The sequence below is a fragment of the Ochotona princeps genome, chromosome 4 (assembly GCF_030435755.1).
Source record: "Ochotona princeps isolate mOchPri1 chromosome 4, mOchPri1.hap1, whole genome shotgun sequence".
Classification (NCBI taxonomy): domain Eukaryota; kingdom Metazoa; phylum Chordata; class Mammalia; order Lagomorpha; family Ochotonidae; genus Ochotona; species Ochotona princeps.
This window is the reverse complement of record NC_080835.1, coordinates 95040710-95063787: the sequence shown is the minus strand read 5'-3', so window position 1 is coordinate 95063787 and position 23078 is coordinate 95040710. Positions and strand designations below refer to the sequence as shown.

Sequence of the window (23078 nt, the reverse complement as noted above, 5' to 3'; positions counted from 1 at the left end):
GTACTTAGTGGCAGAGGCAGGACCTGCACCCAGCTCGCCCATCTCTCAGTCCAGTCCTCTATGGACTCTACCACCAGATGACCGATCCTCTGGCCTTATGTGCGGTCCCCTGCACCCAGGCAGGTGCATGGGGAAAGAGGAGAATTACAGATATGGTTGGCTTCTGCAAAGCCAATCTGGTTTAGTCCTCCACACCATGTTGGAGTGAACCCTGTCACTGTTCATCTGGCTAGAAAACCTAAAATAAAATCAATGTGAGTCCAGCATTTTTATGTAAACACCCACTTTCACCCACCCCGACTCCCCACCCCACCCCCAAGGGGGAAAATAAAGATTGGCTGGAAGAAGTGAACACAGGAAGTGGTGGTTTTCCCACTCTCTGGCAGATACCTACCAGCCAGGCTACTCGCCAGGAGTTATGGACTAGCGCAGAAATGATTCTGTCTAGGAATGAATAGAGTTGTTGGTTTTCTTCCGGCTTGACAGTCAAAATTCCATTAGAACAGAGCGAGCCCATCAGAGATCCTTAGTTCTCAGTGGGCATTCTCAATGTGCGGGCACTGTCTCCTGGCCCCAGCATAAAAACGCAGGCTCCTTGGACACAACTAAGGAACGGCCTTCCCTGTGCCTATCCCTCCCTCAAAGGGGCCCGAGAAGGGAGGCACAAACAGCACAGCTCTCTGCGGCCAGGTCGACATCCTCCACTCCATACCAGCACAGAACACCTCTCAAGGCATCCCAGAGGTGCCATGGCTGCCTTAATACTGCGATCACTTAAGTAAATAACCATGTAGCAAATACATTTGAAAATTCACCAGGTTCTGCTTTCAAAAAGTTTCTGGAAACAAACGGGACATTCCTAGCAATTCTTCCTTCTCTGCGTCAAGGTCCTTTAGCTTCAATCCTCCCCCAGAGTCCCCGACTCCAAGTCTTGGATGACCAGCTGGGCTCTGGGAGCATGTGCCTTCCCAAGAACGACGTCTCTCCTTGTTTAGGTGAGGGACAGACACCAATCCCAGTTGACCTTTTCATCTTCCTCCCATGGAGGATGACCTGAGCATAATGAATTTTGCCCTAGCGAGACACCAGGCATTTTTCTTACACAAGTCGAAAAATTTCTTTCCCTTTCTTTGTTTTTGTCAAAGTGGGATGTCCTACAGGAAAGAGCTGGCGTGGATTGGCTCATGCCTTGCTGGGTGGGACACAAAGATTAGTCACTCCTCACCATGGTGTTGAGGATTTTCCTGCACACCCTGCCCCCCCCCAAAAAAAATGTTCTGCACCTTAAATGTCGACAAATATCTTGTTAGAGTTACAAGCCAGTCTAGATAATCCCAAAATCTGCCAAGATCAACAAAATTATACTTCAACACAACAAATGGCTAAATACTAAAATGAAATAGACACGAGACAGCTGAATGGTGCCCTATAGCCATTTTAAGGTATATAGCAGCCAGTTCGGTCCTGTATATAAACTAAAATTGAGATGTCAATGAGCTAATCATAGGTTGTGGTTAGGACTTGGTTTTTTTTTTTTTTTTTTAACATACTGGTTACTCAAAACCATGTCAATTCCATAATATTGCAAATTGCTGTTGATGTTATATTGGGACTCTTAATTGATTGTGATGATATTATACCAGCTCTGACTTTGGACCAGAAATGGTCTCCCCAAGAAACTGTTCAACCCATCTGGACAATAAGTAGCTGGACTCCATGCTTGGTATATGTTTGCAAGGAAAGAATCTTGATTGAATTTGAACTGTAATGCTGCATCAAGGTGGAGGAATCCACCAGGGGGGAGGGGAGGGGGAGGGGGAGGGGTGAGGGGATTCCCAGAGCCTATGAAACTGTCACATAATGCAAAATATTAATAAAAATTAAAAAAAAAAAGTGGGATGTCCTAGCCATTCCAAGAGCCATTCTTTCACTTTGGGGTAAATCAATGAGAAAACAAAACAAAAAACTACTTTCCCTCCTTTGTGCTTATTTGCTTGGGACGTCTGGGGTTCTGGGGTCCCTTCTGTCCCTTGCATCAAGAGACTCAGAAGAACCAGACATCGGAAAAGGTTCTCCAAATCAAATCCACTGAGTCTTTCCTCACTGAAGAGTCTCCATGAGCTCTGTCGGGCGCCCGGCAGGAGTGGTCATAAGGTGGAGAAGCAGTAGTGAGTGTATGAACATGTGTGAATGTGCCTAGGCAGGCCCCACTCGGTCACATAAATGCATGGATCTCTGCAGGCCCATTCTGCAAACTCCCTGCATGGCTCATTCTTCTAAGCAGCATCTTCTCTGGACTCTTCAGCGACCTGATGCTAGCCTGGAGCCACGAAAGGATCTCGACCAGCAACCCCTCTCCTTCCCAGTCTGAGTCTCAGGGTTCAGAACAACCCACAAGAGGTCAGAAAGCCTGAGCCTATCTGGTCTTATCCTGCCTAAACCCTGCAACTTCTACCAAAACCCATCTGTTCAGGATCTTCCCTGCCAAGTGCAATGCTTCCAAGATGGTTATCTCCACTGTCTGAGGTGGGCTCTTTACCAAGAAGGAGCGACACCAGCAACTCCTTGCACAACCTGGCTGTGGTGCTCACTGCTCAGTGTTTGAACAACCTCGGCAACCCACGTACTGGGACACTCTCTCCTTCTCTCTCCCGCTTGCTCGCTCAGTCAGACCCTGCAGGGCCTCAGACACCCAATCCATCCTGAAAATCAAATTCACAGCTCAAAGTGAAGGAATTGCAGCCACAGACCCGACTTGTTCATAACCACTGCAAAGAGGTTTAACAAGCCCTGGCTCATAAACAATGTGCTCTTAGGGCACAGAGAAATAACAGGACTTTAGGCACTAAAAAAGTGACACTTCTCCCAGATCCAGCCTGGGAGAAGACCAGAGAGAAAGGGAGAGGGAAAGTCAGGAATTCCCAGCCCTTAATGGGTCCACACCCTACACAGGTCCGAGAAAGGTGCAGGGGTGATGGAGGAAAAATGCCCTTTGGAACAAGACCACAGGAGCCTGCAGCTCCTAAACCCAAACCCACAAAGGCAGCCTCACTAGTTTTTCCAACGGCCCTCTCCACCTGGCTCCCAGCGCACGGGCCTGGATCTGGGGGCGGCCTCCCGCAGAAGAGTTTAGACTAGGCACCAGCCTTTGATGCTTCAGTGTTCCCAAGAGAACATCTGGGGAAGTGTGGGTTAGGGGAGGAAAACATTCTCTTTTTATTGGGGGGAACAAATCAAAAGTGGATTAGGGAATGAAGCACCTTAAGCAATGCCCCCTTGAGATTCCGAGACCCTCGGTTCTTCACAGGCGTGACTTTGGCTCAACAACATTTCCCTTCTAAGAGCCAAGAATGGCCAGCAAGGGAAGGGGAAGGGAACGGAGGGTGGGAGGAGGAGGATCAGGGGAGGTCGGTGCTGAGGGGTGCTCCCTGCCCTCCTCGGCTCCTCCATCAGGGAAAGCACTGCTCCAGCCGGCACAGGGGCGGGAGGGCCCGCTCCTTCTCCCTGGTACATAGGCGTCATCTCTTTTTAAAATCTGTATATAATATATATATATATTTATATTCTGTATATATATATATTCATATATATATATATATTTATATGGTCTATGTACATGTATTGCACAGGCTGCTTGCAGCCACCCCTGGCAGGACCTTGTCAATGATAGCGGTTCCTCTTCTCTTCGCTTTCCGATGTGTAGTCACGTGCCCTGATGCCATTCTGAAGATTGATGAGGGAGTCCTTCATCTGTAAGACAGGGAACCCCCACGCCAGGGTCAGGGCTGTACCCTCAGCAAATTTCCCCTCCCAGCAGCACTTGCCACACTCAGCATCCCATCCTCCACCCCCACCCTGACCATGTCACAGAGCAGTGGTTTGCAGAGAAAGGGAACAGCCAATCCCACACTGGGACTCCCCACTCCCAACCCCCAGGAAAGGTTCACTCTATCCCTGTGACACAAAACCCTGGTTATCACTGGATTCAGGGGGCTCTCAGCATGCATGCTGTAAAGAGCCCTGCTGGACTGGAGTCCGTTTTATTTTCTATTTATTCTTTGTGCTTTCCCCATGGATATTCAGCATACAGTATGTATTGCCACGTTGTTAATATTTCCACTTTGCCCTATTTCAATCTCACCTGCCTGTTAAGACCCAGAACAAAGGTAAACATTCTCGGATGCCAACCGTCTTTCCCTCTCTTTGCCACTCATACGCCACACACTAAGGGTTCTGGACAGCAGTCACCCCTAACTCCTTTGTTTCTTATCCTTGCGACCAGAATGGTGTTATTCCTCCTTCGGTAGCTAACGGTACCAAGCAGAGACAGAGTAAGCTTTTCACTGGTACCCAAGTCAGTGAATTAACATGTTTAAGTGGTAGGATGGCATCCAAATAGAGGCTGTTCCAGTAGAAGGACTGCAAGATGGCCCATTACAGCATAACACATTTCAATATTGTCTCTGGGGAAAGCTGCTCTGTGATAACACGTGACCACATTTCCTGGGTAAATCACTGTGAATTATGAGAACCTCTGTTCTCTCTGCCTGCTCTTCCACACTCTGCTCTGGATATTCTACACGCTCTGCCCAGGAAGACTAAGTGGTCCATTACAGTTCCTTTGAATATTACTTGTAAAGGGAATGGAATATAACAATTGACATCCACTGGACCCAGCTTAAGGAAAATTCCAGAGTCGAACAATACCTCGATGTCACTCACCCTAAGTGTCCCTCCATTTAATCCTTAAGTTTCTCTTCCATCATCATTCTTATCACCTAGTCATTCCTTGATTAGTTTCAATCTTGGGACATCAACTCTCCAAATAACTTATTACAGTGATGGACAACTCTAAACACAATAGCTGTTGTTATGTGAAGACCATCCTGTTCTCTTCAGCTCACGGTTCCCCTTTCCTGGGCACGCTCTTAATTCCATCAACCCTGCTGCACTAGGTCTCCAAGCTGCTCATTTCATTGTTTATCCTTGTATGATTTAGCGGGGAAAATGTCCTCCTTAATCATGGCTCCAAAGTCAAAATATGATACAATTCCTGTTTTATAAGTGAAGAAACTTACAAGTGAAGTTCACTATATTAGGTCCCTTGCACAAGGCCACAGAACTAGTTAACTGCCAAGACTGGGACTCCACCTCAAGTCCAACTGACGACAAAGCATCAAAAGGACATCACCGTAGGAACAGAAATTCAAACCCTGGGCCTGTCATCTTCCTTCAGCACCACAGGGGAGGGCACACCCATTAAAGACTAAATGTTTCTGGAGTCGGGTGGGGGAAGGGGACTCTTCCACTCAAGGAACCTAAGCTCATCACTGAATTTGCTCCAAGATGATTTTCTGAAATAGTTAGATCCGTTCTTTGGGAGATTATGGGCAGATGCACCACAACACTTACATGAAATGAAGCCAGCACAATCACCCCAGCTGTCAGTGCAACGCCATTGAGGAAGACCTCCAGCTCAGGGGTGGGTGTCTTTTGAGGGCACTGGGGAGGAGTGGTTTGCAACAAAAAAAAATTTGAAGGATTGTCCTGCCGAGAAGAAGGTGGAGGGAGGTTCTCCGTTTAATGGCCTACATTTATGAATATGACTACCTGTGTCTTTCTTTGTCTCTCTCTCTCTCCCCCGCCATCCCTCTCCCCATACACACACGAGTTCTCTCTCCTAATCCATAGCTTCCCTGTTGCAGATGTTGCAGATCTGGTGTGTTATTTTATTGTTATTATTTCTAACCATTATTTCTAACAACCCATTTAAAAATGGCTGGGAGAAGATTAGATGAGAGATCTGGAGGGTTGTCCAGAGAAGGTGGCAGCCTTTCTGGAAGCTGAAGGCACGCCGTCCTGTTCACAAAGGCTGGAGAAGCAGAGAAGACACGCATCTCACCTGGTCAAGCAGCATCACTGAGGATTTGATGATCTCTCTCCATTTTTGGAGTTCAGTATCATGATACTTTTGTTGAGACTCTAAGAGCTGGGCCCACTCTGTCTGAGACTGGGGTAACCTGTGGGGTAGAAGAAGGGGCACCCCAGCAGCTGGAGTTATGCTCAGCAGACTGTCCTGTGCTCCCAGACCCCTAGAGGACAGAGAGTCACATCAGAGTGCTGTGTCCTCCACTCACTGCCCCTTGGGTCTCCCAGAGCCCCCATGGGGCTAACCCTCAAAGTACTCCCCTGGGGCAAGGGCAGTGGAACAGTCCCAAGGAGACTGAGAGGCAGGAGCCAGGACACAGCACTGGGAGTGGGCAGAAGTGGGGACAACAGGATGAGCCCAGGATTACCTTTCTTGGAGCCTCAGACCCTGCCAGGCAGTGAGGGTCTGGGTGGTATATTCCAGCATCCAGAGCTTGTAGAAGAGCATCATGTTAAGGATGACCAGCAGCACCAGACTAGGAGGGAGATACGAGGGGGGAAAGCAATGGCAATGAGATGGATCCTGAGCCAGGCATCTCCCCTGCCTCCAAAGCCATTGGGCCATCCGAAGCATCACAGTGGGTGAGTGGGTGAGTGGGTGAGCCAAAGGGATGCAGTGAGAGGACAGAGAGAAGCATTGATTCTGTAAGGCCAGGGAGAGAGGAAGAGCAGGTGGTGGGCAAGGCAGTGAAGATATTGGGAAAGGGAGACACACACTCATCCAGGATTTGGGTGCCTAGGGGAAGGGAGGGAAGGTGGAGGGGACATAAAGAGTAATTGTAGAGCCAGTACCTGAAACAGATCCTAATGGAGCAGGGAAGAAAAATGGGGAGGAGGCAGAGATTAGAAACAGACGCGTGTGGGGAAGGGAACATTTGCACTTGAAGTAAGCCACAAAGCAAGCAGGTGTGTGGAAGAGAAGGAAATACTAAAAGCAAAACCAATCGGAAATCCAGAGAGGAAGGGCCAGAGAAAGCCACTGCAGTTGGCCTTTCATGTCCCTGCTTCAGCCAACTATGGAACAAGTGTCTGGGGAAACAATATGCATTTACTGAATAAATGATGCAGACTTTTACGTCCTTGCATTTTTTGGTGATTATTCCTTAAACAATACAACCTAACTATCTGCAGAGCATTTACATTAGGTTCTGTGTTATCAGTAACCCAGACACGATTTAAAGTATATGAGAGGATGTATATGGGTTATATGCAAATACTATGCCATTTTTATCAGGGACTTGAACATCTGGCCCTGAGATGACATGGGGATTAAAGGGAAGGTCCAGAGGGGACTTCAAAAAGTACATGAAAAACTGAATTATGAAAAAGTAATCTGTGTATGTGTTGCAAAATTTTTTTCATCAAATTACTTCTCTTTTCATTGCATTTTCCATCAATTGCCTGAGGTGCTTGCATGTGTCTAGAACACCCTGGCCCTCCCCAAGGGGTGGTTCTGAGCGTGACAGGGAGAGAAGCAGACAGCCAGAGGGAGAAAAAGCGGCTAAAAACAATGGGAAAATAAAACAGACAGATGAACAGAAGGCAAAAGAACAAAGGCTTTATACTAGGCCTCCAACTTTGCAACGTGTGAGAGAAATTGGTTTCCCACCCGTGTTCTGGGCTCCATGGAAGGTAGTCTTCCCTAAGCTTGCAGCCCCAGATTCCCGAGACTACTCAGCTTCAGTGACTACACCTGACACTGCGTCAGCACACACAGTACCAAGTGCACTCCCACCTCTACAGGTGCGCTGCATACCATCACAGTGCCAGTAGCAAGTTTGTGTTGAAATCCTCGATCTGCCACCTCAAGGTCAAGGGACACCCCCAGAGGCTTTGAGTGAAGGCTCCACTGTGGTCCCAACAAAGAAGGAGGGAGGTAGGAGGCAGAGTCACTGCACAGCAGGGCCTCCCAGGCAACAAGGCAGGCTGAGTATGCCAGTGTCTTCCACACACAGGCTACTGACAGGCCCTTGGCCTGGATGCTACTGCCCCGAGTCTAGGGGTCGGAACTCAACTGATGCTACAATTTTCTACTCACAAATCCAGTACCAGGCCTGGCGTGGTGATCTAGCAGCTAAAATCCTCTCCTTGAACGCACCGGGATCCCATATGGCCGCTGGTTCTAATCCTGATGGCCCCACTTCCCATCCAGCTCCCTGCTTGTGGCCTGGGAAAGCAGTCAAGGATGGCCCAAAGCTTTGGGACCCTGCACCTGCGTGGAAGACCTGGAAGAGGCTCTGGGCTCCTGGCTTTAGAATGGCTCAGCTCTGGCCTTTGCAGTCACTTGGGGACTGAAACGTTGGACAGAAGTTCTTCCTGTCTCTCCTCTCTCTCTATATATTTATCTATATCTATATATGCATATGTATATGTCTGACTTTTCAATAAAAATAAAATAAATCTTTTTCTAAAAAAATCCAGTACCAGAGATGGAGTTTCAGCAGAACAACACATGAACCGCATTTGAGGTGATGTTGCTTAATGAGAACTTTACTAGTTTTACATTTATCTTAGTATTAGTTGGTGTCATAATGACTTGGTTTCATCAGAAGGACTTTGCAGCCATTTTATGGGACATACTGAAGTAAGGTTATTGAGAGTTCTCGTTATGTTCCACACAGATCCCACTTCAAAAAGGGGTGTCCAAGGTCATACTTGTCCCTGACTTGTCATGCATGCTAACTGCCAATGGGTTGATGTTCCATTACACCTGTGACTGTGATGCTACAGATAATTAAATGTGACTGGAGTTCACAGGGACAAATAGGCATAACCTGCACCAAGATTACTCATGACAATACAGATACACCTAGACTCACAGTCTTCTCTGATAACTTTCCACTAAATCTGACATTCCTTATCATGTTGAACCATCAACAGTCCCTCAAATCAGAAGTCCATTTTTTCTGACTACTTACCTAGATGTTAACTGTCTCCTACCTTTCTGGGGTCTCAGCTGCTGTCCCCCTCTGTCTCACAGCCACCAGCACTTCATGGCCAATGACCTCCCTGCTCCAGGATTTTCTTCAATCCATTCCCTACATTGCCAGGACAGTGATTTGTACTGTAAAGCAAACCTGCCACTCCTGGGCTTCCCTCGGGTTCCTGAGAGCAAGGATAAGCCAACCGCACTCGGGCAGCTGCCCTGCCTTCCCTCGACCCACACTCCTACAATCTCACAGCACACTGTCCCCAAAATAGGGCTGGGGTCACCAAAGAGAAGAGCTGTTCTTGGCTTTTCTAGCTGCTCACTGCTCAAAATCATTCAACAAAGTCCCCGGGAGCCGATGGTGTGGGCTTCCATTCCAAAGAGCAAGCTATGTTTTCCCATCTTATGTCTTTGTTCCTGCTGATTTCCTCTCTTCCCAGCTCAATAGCTGTCTAGGGAAGTGGACTCCTCCCGTTGCTTAAATGTATAGCAATGATCAAGTGTCTACATTAGAACCATCCCCTTGATGTACTTACTAATTCGGTCCCCCTTCCAAAATCGGCATGGTCCTTGCACTTGGCACAGAAAGAACACCAGGATCTCCCAGAAAACAACTGAGCAGACTTCTAACATGCTCTGTAACTTTTTTTTTCCAATGGTTGATTTTATTTGCTGGAAAGTCAGAGTTATCAAGAAAAAAAGAAAAGGGAGAGATCTTCCATCCATTGGTTCATTCCCCAAATGGCCACAACACAGCTATGGTTAGGGCAGGCCAAAACCAGGAGCCAGGAGCTTCATCCAGGTCTCCAACAAGGATTTAGGGGCCCAAAGACTTGGGCCATCCTTTGCTGCTTTCCCAGGAGCACTGGCGGGAGCTGGATCAGAAACGGAGCAGCTGGGATCTCAACCAGGGACGATATGGGAATGCTGGTACTGCAGGTGGTGGCCTAACCCGCCATGCCACAACATCAGCCCCTTTAACTTTTCTGTGTTTCTGTTCCACACAACTGTGTGGGAACTGTGCATGTTCTGTCTCTCTCACTCATCTGTGGGGCATCCTGCAGCATTTTCTTCTGAAATCCTAGCATACACTAAATGTTGTATAAAGCAGAGAAAAGTAAGCAAACCGGCAAAAAGAAAAAAAAAAAATGCCAGAGCAATCCATCTAAACAGAGAAAACCAGAGGACATTGAAGAAACAGAAGACCAAGCATGTTCCTGTCTCAGAGATGGGGAGGAAGCACCATGCAGAAAGGGGAAGGTGCAGGGGCCCGGGCAGAAGAACCTAGAGTCCCTTACACACAGCTGATGACCAGCAGCAACTTGGACACGCTCTGTAGGTGGAAGCCACTGGGAGTGTCTTCGGGGATATGTCGAGTCTGCGTGGAACCTGTGCGAGAACAAAGAGGCTGTCACCAGCATAGCCCACGACAGGAATTTCAGGAAGTGACAGAGAATTGTCCATGCTGCTGCCATGGCGACACTGCTAGCCATCCCCAGCCCTCTAACCAGAAGATAAGCTTCTCAAGGGCAGGGTCATGAATTGGGTTGGGCATTCAGTGAACAAATGAGAAAATCAACACATCCCTACAGCCTGCACAAACGGATATGGGACAAAGTGATCTTTAGCCCCGGAAGGGGAAGCAGCACTGGGGAAGGATTGCAGGCAGCACAGCTTCCAGCTCTTCGCTGCATCCACAGTCAGCTACGCGAGAGCTCTGGTGAAATAGCGGGCGAGGGGTACACGAGACTGGCATGCTCCTCCTCCTCCCCTCTCCCAGTCAGCTCTGAGGAACCCATGAGGATACGTAGATTTTAAAGAGCACTGCAGTCGTGGGTATAAAGCCCCATGTTTCCTGGTTCTTGAAGCTGGTGCATCAACGGGCTGGCTGGGAAGAGGAAGACATATAAAACACGAGGGCAGATGCTATACCCATTGGGGAAAAATAGGGGGTGGCTGGACTCCCTGATCTTGTTCTTATGTTATCTCCAGTCTAGACTTCTCCTTAGTGTATTTCTCAAGAATGCAGAAAGCTGCATACTTGGGTCTGTGCAGGTAGCCAGGGAACTTGGACAATAGGGAAACAGAAGCTCAAAGGCAACGCTCATTAAACAAAGCATACACACTCACTGGGCAAGGGATGAGGCAAAGAAAGGAAAGAGGGTAACAGGAGCCTTAGATTTCAACAGTTTCCTCTGAAATTACGTCCAAGGTGCAAAAGGAACGTGTGTGTGTGCACGGGCTGGCAGCTCCAGCAAATCCTCTTCCAATCCCACCATCCATCCCCACCTGGTAATACCTGCCACGTGCTTGATTCTATGACCCACATCTTCATCAGTGGGTGTGGTGACGGGGCTCATCACCTCTTCCAGGTGAGGCACCCGCAGGTGGGCATGGGGACGCTTCCTCCTCCGCACTGTTGGGGGTTTGGTGGCTTTCTCTTTGGGAGACTGTCTGTGCATCTCAGCCAGGTAGGTGCTCTCCGTTTTGGTCAGTTCACTCTCTACCAAGGACAAAAGGTTGCATCAGAGGCCATCCTCCCATTTCTTCAACCCAACGCACTATCTTCTAGAAGAAATTCTCCAGGGGCGGGCTTGTTCCCATACTGAAGCCTTGGAAGTTGGCCAGGTGGGCAGGGGCCACTCATGGATGCTCAGGGACCACTTCTGGGACCAAGCCCCCACTCAAACTCCTCATCTGGGTTGTTTAACGTGGGATAGGGCCCCAAGATCTCACCATCAGCACAGTGGTGCATACAATTTGGGACCTATCGGGCGCTTCCTAAATGGATGCATCAACAGACTATTTGCCAAGCCTTCTCAGAACAGAACTGGCAGCGGTACTGATATATGTCTGGCTCATTTTGTTTGGAAGGAGGGTTTCATAGCTCCCTTAATGATGTCATAAAAATTACAGCGAAGAGTTTTTGGAAAAGTGCACAAGTCCACATACATGCCAAATTGATCTCCATTTCCAGGGCAGAGTAGGGATCTCATAAAACCCCATCACAATGTCATTGTCTCCCACCCTCCTGAAGGGTGGCAGCTGAGCAGCCCCTCAGCAGCACAGCCACAGTGCCCACCTAGATGGCGGAAGTAGTCCTCCAGTCCACTCCAGAAGTTCTTCTCGATGAAGGTTTTCACCAACCCCCAGGGCTGTTTTCGGTAGCGCAGTTCTGTGGAGACCCTGAGGAACAAGGCAGACAAGGACTGTCATTGCCAAGGTGGACTGTCCACTGGTAGGAAAAGGGAAATTCAGGTCCAAGGCCAACGCAGCTTCATCTGGTGTCCCTGGCCATATCCCTGAGCCTACTGGAGCTAGTGGATTTAGCTACATTTTACAGAGGACCAAAAACTGCCAACCACGAGCATAGAATTCTTTCATGATCTCACACTGCCTACCTCCCAACGGGTCTAAGGATGGTGTTGGACAGCCCCTTCCAGTCAGGCAAGAGAAGGTGAGTAACATCCGCTACCTGCCCTGGCTCCTGTCACTCCCCTGTCCCCAAGGCCTGGTCCACTCTTGCTCAGCTCCAGAATCTGGGTCCCAATCTGTTCAGCCCACTGCTCCACCTCGCCTACTGCATCCACTCCTGCCCTCCCTTCACCTTCCCCTAGTGGTCCCCTTCCTTTTCTTTGTCTTACCATGCTTTTCTTTCCTTTCCTCCCCTGTTCCCTCCCCCTCCCTTTCACTGTCTTGGTTTCCTCCTTGGGTGCACTTGACTTGACGATATTCTCTCTGCTTCTGCTCTCCATGTTAAGGCTGCCTGCACCCATGACCTGTTAGCAGAAGGCCTTCACTTGGAGCCACCTCTTCCCCACCCACCCCGCGACTGTTTCCTGGAACGAAGAAGAGGCACTGCCTGCTAAAGGTCTGTGTGAGGTCAACCAGTTACCTCTTTGGGACCGAAATTAAATAGTCTGCGAAACCTGAGATTACAAAACCTAGACATTGGCCCGGGGGGAGGGTGGGACAGAAGTGGGTGTCTGTGCAGAGGACAGTATAAACAGGAAGGAGATTAGATAACGAAGAGAAATAAAAGAAGGAGGAAGAGCACACACAAAGCCCCACAAAACACCCCACCCGCTCCCCAAGAAAAACGAATAGGGAGATGGGGCAGAAGCAGGCGATGCTTGGGAAGCTGGCATTCAGCGCCCCATGATCCCCAAGAGATCTCTGTGCAACCTCTGGCTAAGCATCCTGCTCTGAACTGCCAGAACGCCTTCCTGCTCCTTCAACCAGAAGCGCTCGCTCTAACATGCAGGTATTTTGCAATGGAAGCATAGCATGACTTTTCAATGAGAAGGCAAGCTCTTAAAATGCCAGGGTTCGGATTTCTTCCATCTTTATTTTCCCACGTCATTGTTAAAACTAAAAAAATAAATAAATAACTACAATAAATTAGAATGAAAGGAGGAGGGAAGGTGAGAGCGTGGGTGAGGTGGGAAGTCTCACTACGCGACTAAATCCACGTACAGGAAATACATGGAATGTCTTCACCTTACATAAATAATTTAAATTTGAGAGTGTCCAGGGGTCTACAGTTATCCCTTGTTTCCAAAACTTATCTTTTTTTAAAATGATGGACTTAGGACTGCTTATGAAGGACTATACTATTGTAATCCTATGGGGAAATAAGTTGGGGGAAGGGCATTTGCTGAGGAGGTAAGGGAAATCCCAGAGCCTATGGAATTGTATCATAAAATTAAAACAGCTAAAAATAAACAAATCAATAAATCTTTTTGAAAGAGTTACAGAGAGAGAGGGAGAGACTGATGGAGAGAGACAGAGAACTCTTCCATCCACTAGCTCATTCCCCAAATGGCTGCAACAGTCAGGGCTGGGTCGGGCCAAAGCCAGAAGTCTGAAACTCCTGCTGGGTCTCCCCAAACATTTGGACTATCTTTTACTGCTTTTCCAGGCACATTAGTATTTGATAATACAAGTAACCTAGATACGATTTAAGAGTATATAAGAGGATGCACACAGGTGCATGTAAATAATGCAAATAACAGAGCATTGGGCATATGTGAATTTTGGTATTCACAGTGGTCCTGTACCAACCTCATGTATACAGACAGGTAACTACCTGCAAGGGGTGTGATCTTGACAAAGTTAGTTCACTTAAATGAGCCTCAGTTTTCTCATGTGAACATGAGGATAGGTTATATCCTATCCTTAGGTTATCTTTCCTTAGGTTACAAACACACCACAGATTGCAGGTAAGGCATGCACACAGCACTCTATAAGCCAGGTAGCCCATAAATGGCCAATAGTCATGCAAGCCTCACTGAGAAGGTGGACAGAGGGGTAACAGGTGCACATGGAGAAGTCAGAGGTCAGCTCTATTAGGACAGTGAAGTGGCAGAACACAGAAAGTGTCAGCAAGCAAAGGCACCCAATCTCCCTCCTCCCAAGAGCAGAGGGGTGCTCCCCTCCGTGAGGACCCCGATCCCTGCATTCTGCACCTGAGCCGGCTCTTGTTGCGAGCCACACGGGTGAGTGTGTAGCGGTTGATGGTGTAGAAGTAGTCGTGATATGGTACATCGTGGGTGAGGACTTCGGCGTCAATCACGTAACATTCACTCTCCTGGCTCGCCTTGTACATGGTCTGTGGTGAGGAAAGGACGGCGCTCAAGACATGCCCGGTGGAAGCCTCTGGGCTCCACACCCCATCCCATAACTTCTGGATAGAAGACTCAGGGTCCCTACAGGTGGCGCAAGCCAAATTGTCACAGCCAGCACCCAGGACTCCTTCCTGAACCCTGTCCATAAATCCTCCAGAACAGACAAGCTTCATCCAGCCCATCTCACATCCGCCTCTGGCCTCAGTCTCTCACCTGAGTCTCTCTGACCGTGGCAGTTTTGGGAGCCAGAGGGTTGGTGAGGGTGATGGTGTAGAGAATGACGCGGCTCTGGTTTCCGTTCTCTTCCTTCTTCCACGGGTGGAAGATGATATCTGCGGGCAGAGATGAACCCCAGAATGAGGGCAGGAAAGCAGTGCCCCCTTGCCCACATCCTAACTGTCCCTCCAAGTCACTAACTTCTCTTCACTGGGCTGGCCACAGACGGGCCCCCAACAGGAAGCCAATGGGAGCCCAAGGACCAGGAGGAGGAGGCGGCCTCGGAGGAGGGGGAGTGGAAACAGAAAAGAAGCTCATTGTAGAACGGCCAGAAATCTACAGTGGGCTCCAGAACGCTGATTGTTCCTGGGTTGGGGCAGGAGGTCTTAGGGCCACCTACAGCGGTGCAGGCAACACTGGAGTTACTGTGGCAAGGACCTAGGATCCCTTGGGAACAAGGCGTCTCCTCCAAGACCTGACTGTCCCATGCCCTCAGCATGCCTCTCTCAGCCTAGGGGCTTTCTGGTGCCCTAATGCTTTCCTCAAGGCCTTTTCCCACAGCAGTGCCGCAGCCCCTGCTGTGGGAACGGCAGGATGGAGGGGATGGACAGCAGTGTGGAAGGTCAAAGGGCAGAACTGCTAGTGCCCAGATCTAACTCCTGGTGCAGTTCTACAATGTTCACCATGAACTGAGAATTTAAGCTTCTTCCTCAGCCCTGGGGGATTACACGGCCTGCACACAGGGCAGCTGTGCACCCTGAGTGATTAAGAAGTGCACCTGCCATACGCTCTATGCTTCACCGGGAGTGGGTACTGGTGCCTTTCAAAAGACACTGAGACCCGAGAGAATGGGAGCCAGGCCACAGAGGGCAATGCGTGACACTGCACAGCCAGAGCATGAAGAGGACAAGCAGGCACTGAGGCAGCTCTGGCACCTTGTATGGCAACACAGCAGGAGCCTCGAACATCAGGTGGCCTGAGGAAAAAGGAACCATGGGAGGGGGCGGGAAGGGCTCAGCCCCACAGAACACACCGGAAAAGCGCCGCTGCTCCATGAAGTCCCGCAGGAAGGGCGAGGTGGTGAAGAGAAGGTCATAGAGCTTATCCACACTGAAGTTGAAGACTTCATTCACGTACTGCCGGCCACTCAGGTCCTCATAGAAGGCCTGGACCTCCCCTGCATGGAAGAGAGTACAAAGAGGTAGACAGTGACAGCAGAGAGCACAAGGAGCCCTGGGGACATCCCCGAAACACTGATGCCAGATTCATGCGTGTGGGCATGGCTGCCAGGAGTGGGGAGACCTTCGGGTCAGGGAGCTGGATGCCCTGGCTCCACTGTTCAGGACTACGCTTCAGTCTCTTCCCTTCACTGGGGTGCAAGCTGTCCACAGCAGTTAGCACTGTATTCATTCACCCTTTACAGAGGACTTGGGGCGGTGGGCACTCTTTGCTTTACACTTCCAAGGCACAGCTATGCTGAAGGGCCAAAGCTTACAAAAAAAGCTTCTGAGGCTGCAGCTGCCCCAGTGATCTGGGATCCCCAACTGTATCATCCCTGCTCTGATGCCACAAGGCAGCTTATTTCACCCATGACTTTAGTCCCCGCTCCTTCTTCTAAAAACTTGCAATGATAGCGTTACAGGAGCAAAAGAAGAGAAATCAAGATGAGCCAACGAGGCTCTACACAGCAAAAGTGGGGATAGGGAGAGAGGGATACACTTCCAAAGTATTAGCTTGCATTCTCCAGGTTGCTGTACCCACTCAGAACACAACTCTGTGATCACATGCAGACTACTGCCAGCCTGGGCACTACACCTGCAATGTTTTGCATTTTCTCCCTGCTGCAGACGAATGTGCCTGAGAAGAGATGGTAAAGCCTTAATATTTCCTCCCAGCTCCCAGCTTCTCACAGTTCCTAATGACTGTGCCTGCATGAGCTGGCTTCCCACAGCCCCTACCGCCTGTTCCTGCATGGGCTGGTACATGACTGAAGCACCAGAACCCTAGCATTTCAAGCACCACTAGAACCTGAGAAGGCCAAAGGAGTCAGGAGCAGCCTACACAGTCAGCGTCTAGGACTGGGCATTGCACAGTCATGGTGTGAAGGATGTGCCCATCTTAGAATATGCGAATGGCATCGCTGGAATCAGGCAATGCCCAACCTGCCCAGTCATTTGTCCTGAATCCTGGGCAGGGGCAATCAAGACAATTGAAGACTAGAGAGCCACCAGAGGCAATCCCAGGGACAAGCTGTCCACAGATAAAGCCACTGAGCACTGTCTGCACCCACCACCAATTCAGTGAAAGAAACCAACAGCCTGATTTCAGGAATATGGAGTCTGTAGTTTTCGCTCTGCAACGTAGGAGCAGAACATATCTGAAGTGGGTCCTAGGAGCTGGCCCCGCCTAGCAGTGCAGTAAGAAGCACTACTGAGATTCACTCCAAAGTCTGTCCAACCCCACATGGCCTAATCTGTGATGTTCAGCTCACTAATGAGTTCTCCAGTGCTCTTGAGAAAATTTCTATCATTTCCATAGCACACTCCCTGTGGCTAAACACTGCCATCACGTAGCACGTCCGTGAAGGATAGAGCTGCAAAGCAAGCCAATGCCAATGGTGAGGTACATTTAGAGGCAAGAATGCGGCAGGAACAAAGCATCCACTGAGCACAGGAAGACAAACTATAAACAGCAAGGGTCCTGCAGTGATCATCTGAAAAAAGGGATATCTAAGGACGTTTGAAAAAGTTTGTAGAAGACAGAGGTAAAACAAGCTTGTTTTGATTCCAAAAAAATGCTGAAATTAATTTAGTTTTTCCCCCAACATTTTCCATGACCTTTTAAAAGTCCCCTACAAATACACTACTAGAAAATTATTACTTGAGGGCCCGGCGGCGTGGCCTAGCGGCTAAAGTCCTCACCTTGAATGCGCCAGGATCCCATATGGGTGCCAGTTCTAATCCCGGCAGCTCCACTTCCCATCCAGCTCCCTGCCTGTGGCCTGGGAAAGCAGTCGAGGACGGCCCAAATATTTGGGACCCTGCACCCACGTGGGAGACCTGGAAAGGTTCCAGGTTCCTGGCTTCGGATCGGCACAGCACCAGCTGTTGCACTCACTTGGGGAGTGAATCATCAGACGGAAGATCTTCCTTTCTGTCTCTCCTCTCTGTATATCTGACTTTGTAATAAAAATAAATAAATCTTAAAAAAAAAGATTCTTAAAAAAAATTATTACTTGAAAGTGTTGCAGGGAAAGAGGGAGAGATAGAAAGAGACAGGTCTTCCATCCTCTGGTTTATCTACCAAGTAGCTAGCATGATTAAGGCTGAGCCAGGCCAAAGCCAGGAACCAGGAATGTTACCCAGGTCTCCCACATGGATGACAAGAGCCCAAGCTCTCAGGCCACCTGCTGTTGCTTTTCCCAGGACATTAGTAGGGAGCTGGATTGGAAGTGGAGCAGTAGGAACACAAACCGGTACCCATATGGGATTGCTGGCATTACAGGTGGTAGCCTGACCAGCTAAACCACATTGTGGGCCCTGAAATGTACCATTTTTTCCCCACAGCTCTGTAAACAACCCTTCCACAAGGAACCTAGAGACAACCAACCGTAGTCTCTAAAGAGTCACTTTAGCTATTCTCAAACGCCCACCTTCATCATGTGTGTCAGAAGAGTCGCTGAGCTCCGTGGGGATGTCTTCATTGTCATTGAAGTCCAACGATGGAGAGTTTACAGGTGCGATGATGTCCATCTTCTCCCCTATGATGTTGTCAATGGCGAGCTCCTTCTCCAGGGACCCATCGCCCTCTAGCACCTCTTCCTCCAAGGGCAAGCCATCGAACTGCGGTGGAGACAGCAGTCACACACCACAGACAATGTGCTCAGGACATCTGTCTTCCAAAGAGATTAACGACCTGGTCTTGGGGTTCCTCCCATGCACAGCTCAGCTACTGGGTAACTACGAGAGAGTTGGCAGTCCTTTCCTGAGCCACATCCTGAGCATGCTATGATCAAGTCAGCCTGCCTCCAAAGCATTTTTGCTATTCCTTCTTCCATCAGCCCTGGAGGCCCAATGCAATGCGTTCTAGCTTCACAACAACCTTAGAAGTAGAAGATGAACACTAATGCTCAAACGCATGTTTTCATACTAACGTGAGTTGGCCTGGCTCTTAACCCACTGCAATGCAAGACTCCCGTTTCTGAAAATTGCTCCCACCTTCCAGCAAGCACACAAACTCCTTCCTTCATCACCATCCTTTCTCCTCGATATCTGAACTCCCAAGAACAGAGAATACTTATCTTTATGCTGTCCACAGAGCCTACCACAGTAAGAAACTGAACTATGGTGTATATAGAAATATTAACCAAATGCACAGTTCCGGATTAGTTCTCCACCAGATGGAGCTTGTCCAGAGCAGTCCAGCAACGAGCCAAGCTCACACAATAGGTTTGGAATGGTTTCCATCTGCTCAGAAGGCAGTCCCATGTCACTAGAACCGAAACTACATCACTGGAATATGGACAGCCCACTCGCCAGGATGTGTTGTTGAATAACCCAACCACGATATAACCACCCTGTCCTCCATTACTCCCCAGAACAGGGTCCCTGTGGAGTTAACTACCCTACAAGAGCCTAGCCCCTGGGTGGAAGGACTATGGGCTCATGCCCATACCGAGACAGGGGCTTCACTGCTCCCTGTGGATGTCAGAGTGCTGTTGGTGATGGATTTCTTGGGCAGCTGAGGACTTGCGTCTGGCTTGGTCTCTATGCTGCTTTTGGAGGAGCTGTCATTGACTTCATTCTCTTCCACGGGGATCTCCTCGCAGTAGCTGAAGGAAGACAGCAGTGAGCCCAGATTAACCTCAGGGGTTATGATCACTGAAGGTGTTAAAAACCTCAAACATGTCCATCTCCACCCAAAGCTATGGGCCTTCCTGCCTCTTTGGGGGCATATATATGTATTTCTCCCCTAACCAAAAGTCTACCTCCATTACTCGCCTCAAAAGGCCTTCCTACCACACCCTACCATTTTCTGCTTCCCTACAACTTTTGGCCTCAAACTCACTTTTTTTCTAGACATCATCCTTAGATTTGTTCTCACCTAAACATGGTAACTACTGGTTTTAAGCTATGCTTTTTTCCACTGGTATCCATTCTGACTGCTTAAATCAAGTGTTTGGGTTCTGAGCATGATTTCATTTCCCCATGACTAAGACAGGACTCCGGCTAAAGTGCTCCCTCAGTGGTACTGTTCAAATCCTAGCTCTTAACTAGTAAACCTCTCTTCCTAAACCTCAATGGAGACCTCTTTGAGAAGGTCATGTCCTTCCAAGGACATTTCAGGGAGAGCTGCAGTTATCACTGTTGTAGTCACCACAAACATCAACATCTGGCTTACTCTTCACATATCAGGACTGACAATTAACATGCACTATTGCACTCACCAACTGGGTTTGCACAGGGATTAAATAATACCACTATTCAATACTGATGCTTACACCTGAGCCCAGGTTTAGGTACTCTCAGTTCAAAACTCTTCCCCTGCCTTCTACTCTTCCAAGTCTCTTACACTGTCGCCTAGTCTTCTCCTACCATCTATAGCTCATGCAAGCTTGCTCTCAGTAGTATGAGTGTGCAGCCTCCTATCAACAGTATGTGACACAGTGGGACTCTCTTCTCCTTAACTCCTTTGCCTTAGCTTCCAGGATACAAAATGCCCCTGGTGTTCTTCCTACATCTGTGGGTATTCTTCTAAGATATTTTTTGCTGCTGCTTTCCTCTTGTCGAGTGCTCTCAGGCCTAGTCCTTGAACTACATCTTACGTCCATTCGGTTAGTGGAGGGCTCAGCCAGTCTCGGGGAGCTCCAGTAACCACTCCAGAGCATGTGGCCCCAGACTTCCTGTGACCTCCACCCTCACACCTCAAGGCCTGCTGGATTGCTCCAAGTGGCCATCTGTCTAAAGCCACTCTTGTGTTCTTCCCTTAAACTGTGCTCTGCCTACAATGCTGTCCATCTCAGTCTGGAGCCACCTCATCTATGCAGATGGTGAGATCAACGACAACAACAAAATCCTACATACAGTTCCCTTTTGGATCTACCAACAAATATCAAAATATATTCAGGAACAGATCACTTACCACCATTCTACAGCCACTCTTCTGGTCCAAGCCACTGTTCTCATACATCTGAATCATCTAATGATTCTCATTCATCTTAGTGTCTCCCGTTTCTCCCTATGGTCTTCCCAACCCCCACCATTGTGTCTTCTGTTAGAGGCCAGGGTGATGCTGTTCAGTCAGACCTTATCAATGATCTACTCACAATGTTTCCATTCCGCTCTTGGTAAAAGCCAGCCATTGGGGCCAACAGGCCCTTGGGCACTTCCACAGCCCTGGCTTTGCTGTTTCCTCCACCTGGAAGACTCTTCATCCAGGTACGTCTCCCTTGACCCCTCAGACTCATTCCTTCACTTCCACTAGGACCAAATTTCAACACCACTTGCCCAGTGGAGGCTTTGCTGCCAATCCAGCCCCAGATTCCCAGAGCAGCCCAGCCCCAGCTCCTCACCCCATTGTGTTGAAGTCATCATCAGGGGGCACATAGTCCTCATCGTCACTGGTCAGGCCCAGCTCGTTCCCGTAGCACTGGTGAACAAAGTGCCAGAGCTCCTTAGGGCACAGAGGCTGCAGGAGAGAAAGGCAAGAAACCTGAACCCTGGTTCTTCCGAACCCCAATCTGCCCAGAGGAACTCTCTTCAACAGGGCTGTGCAGAATGTAACCAACTGGCCACTTGGGTATGATAATTGTCCCACCCACATGCCTCCTGATGAGGTCCAGTATTAACAGCCATAAACTCATGGTGCTCCAAGGTTAGGGAGCCGTTTGGATGCTGAACACCCACAGGATCCCAGACCTTGTATCCCACACACAGCAAATATCTCCTAGTGTGTCACTTCAAAGAATGAAACTCAATGTCAAAAGTGGTCCATTCCACAAATGGAGGATTCCTGTGATTAGAAAGTTCCACATTCTTGGAGTTTAACAGGCCATCTCATTCAACCTTCTCTTGACTGTCTTAATACAGTGGAGCAGCCAGGACACAAACTGGCACCCATATGGGATGCTGGCACTTGCAGGTAGAAGATAAGCTTGCTGAGCCACTGCGCCAATGAATGCTCTTTCTTAAACAGAAGCAGCTTGCAACACCCATCAGTTCCAGCTTTGTTTGCTTAATTTCAATGACTGTGCCACGCACAGTCCTAGATAAGTGTATTCCAGAGTGGGTACTGTGGCATGCATCACATATGGGTGTTAGAGTTCTCACTATTCCATTTCTAATCCAGGTCCCTGCTAATAAGCCTGGAGAAGCAGTGGAGGATGTCCTGAGTCCTTGGGCCCCTGCACTCCATGGGAGACCTGAATGAATCCAAGTCCCAGCCATTATGGGACACTAAAGCTGTCGTTAGACCATCTTTACAGAGCATGGCTTAAGAAACCAGCAGAATACCGCAAGTCAGTCTTCTAGTGTTCTAGATTGGCAGAGCCAGGACCTGTCCGTGGGGTAGCAAGGTTTGTGGGCTCCCTGTGCCACTGACCAAGAAAGGAGTCTCTTTCTTCTGGATTTGAACTCTGTTCTATCTCTGGCCTTTATGGACACCATTCACCCTGCCTGGGACACAGCTGCCTCTCTCTAAGCCACGTCCCAGCCTGCCTCACCACTCAACCTTTGCCATGCAGCTTTCTCAGGCAAATCCCACCGGTTCAGCTGCATCTAACCACAGGTTAAAAAAAAAAAAAAGCACAACAAGCAGATCCTCCTCACTGGGCAGAACTCCTGGAAGCCACTTTACCAGGGCACTGGGATAACCCTGTGTACAGCTTAGACTCAAAAACAGTTGTGACCCAAAAACTCAAATCTGCCCATGAAGACTCAGCTACTGCCACCTGGTTATTACAGGTGGCCAATTAAAGGGACAGGAAGTGCAAATAAGTGACCAGGATTCATGCCATGGATACAGACTCTCAGACTAGCAGAAACTCTATTTGAGTCAAGGCAAGAATGGTGGCCCCTCTCAGTGCAACTCAGCAGTCGGCTGGTGGAGATGCGACTGGGCATTTACACGTTTTTCTATTAGTGGTGCTCTGGCATCTAGCATCTTGTTCAGAAGCAACCTACCAAGGTTCATTAATTCCCAGCAACAAGAACAGCTCACTCACATGCAACCAACCAGCGAACAGTCCCTCCACCCAGGGACGGAGCACACTCCCTTGCCCTAGCTGCTCCAAGGTCAGACGCTGTGCAAACATAGATGACCCCTACACCTTTAAGCATGCTGACTTATCAAAATCAGCCAGACCTAAAATCGCACCCAAG

General features: G+C 48.9%; 1 protein-coding gene across 12 annotated transcripts in view; it reads right to left on the bottom strand.

The window, feature by feature from the left end:
• Positions 1–23078, bottom strand: part of GRAMD1B (GRAM domain containing 1B) — a 197963-nt gene that overhangs the window by 2049 nt on the left and 172836 nt on the right. For 10 of the 12 annotated variants that reach the window (XM_004584974.3, XM_036493626.2, XM_058664024.1 and 7 more), the window contains 12 exons: positions 21272–21387; positions 19375–19531; positions 18353–18542; positions 15734–15877; positions 14698–14816; positions 14326–14468; positions 11940–12043; positions 11157–11360; positions 10156–10246; positions 6297–6404; positions 5903–6020; positions 3193–3750 (listed from right to left, as the gene is read on the bottom strand). In XM_004584974.3, coding sequence (XP_004585031.2) covers positions 3661–3750; positions 5903–6020; positions 6297–6404; positions 10156–10246; positions 11157–11360; positions 11940–12043; positions 14326–14468; positions 14698–14816; positions 15734–15877; positions 18353–18542; positions 19375–19531; positions 21272–21387 — 1584 coding nt within the window. In that variant the 3' untranslated portion in view covers positions 3193–3660. Of the gene's footprint in view, positions 1–3192; positions 3751–5902; positions 6021–6296; positions 6405–10155; positions 10247–11156; positions 11361–11939; positions 12044–14325; positions 14469–14697; positions 14817–15733; positions 15878–18352; positions 18543–19374; positions 19532–21271; positions 21388–23078 lie in introns of those variants that run through there. The other 2 variants (XM_058664026.1, XM_058664027.1) reach the window with 2 other exon arrangements.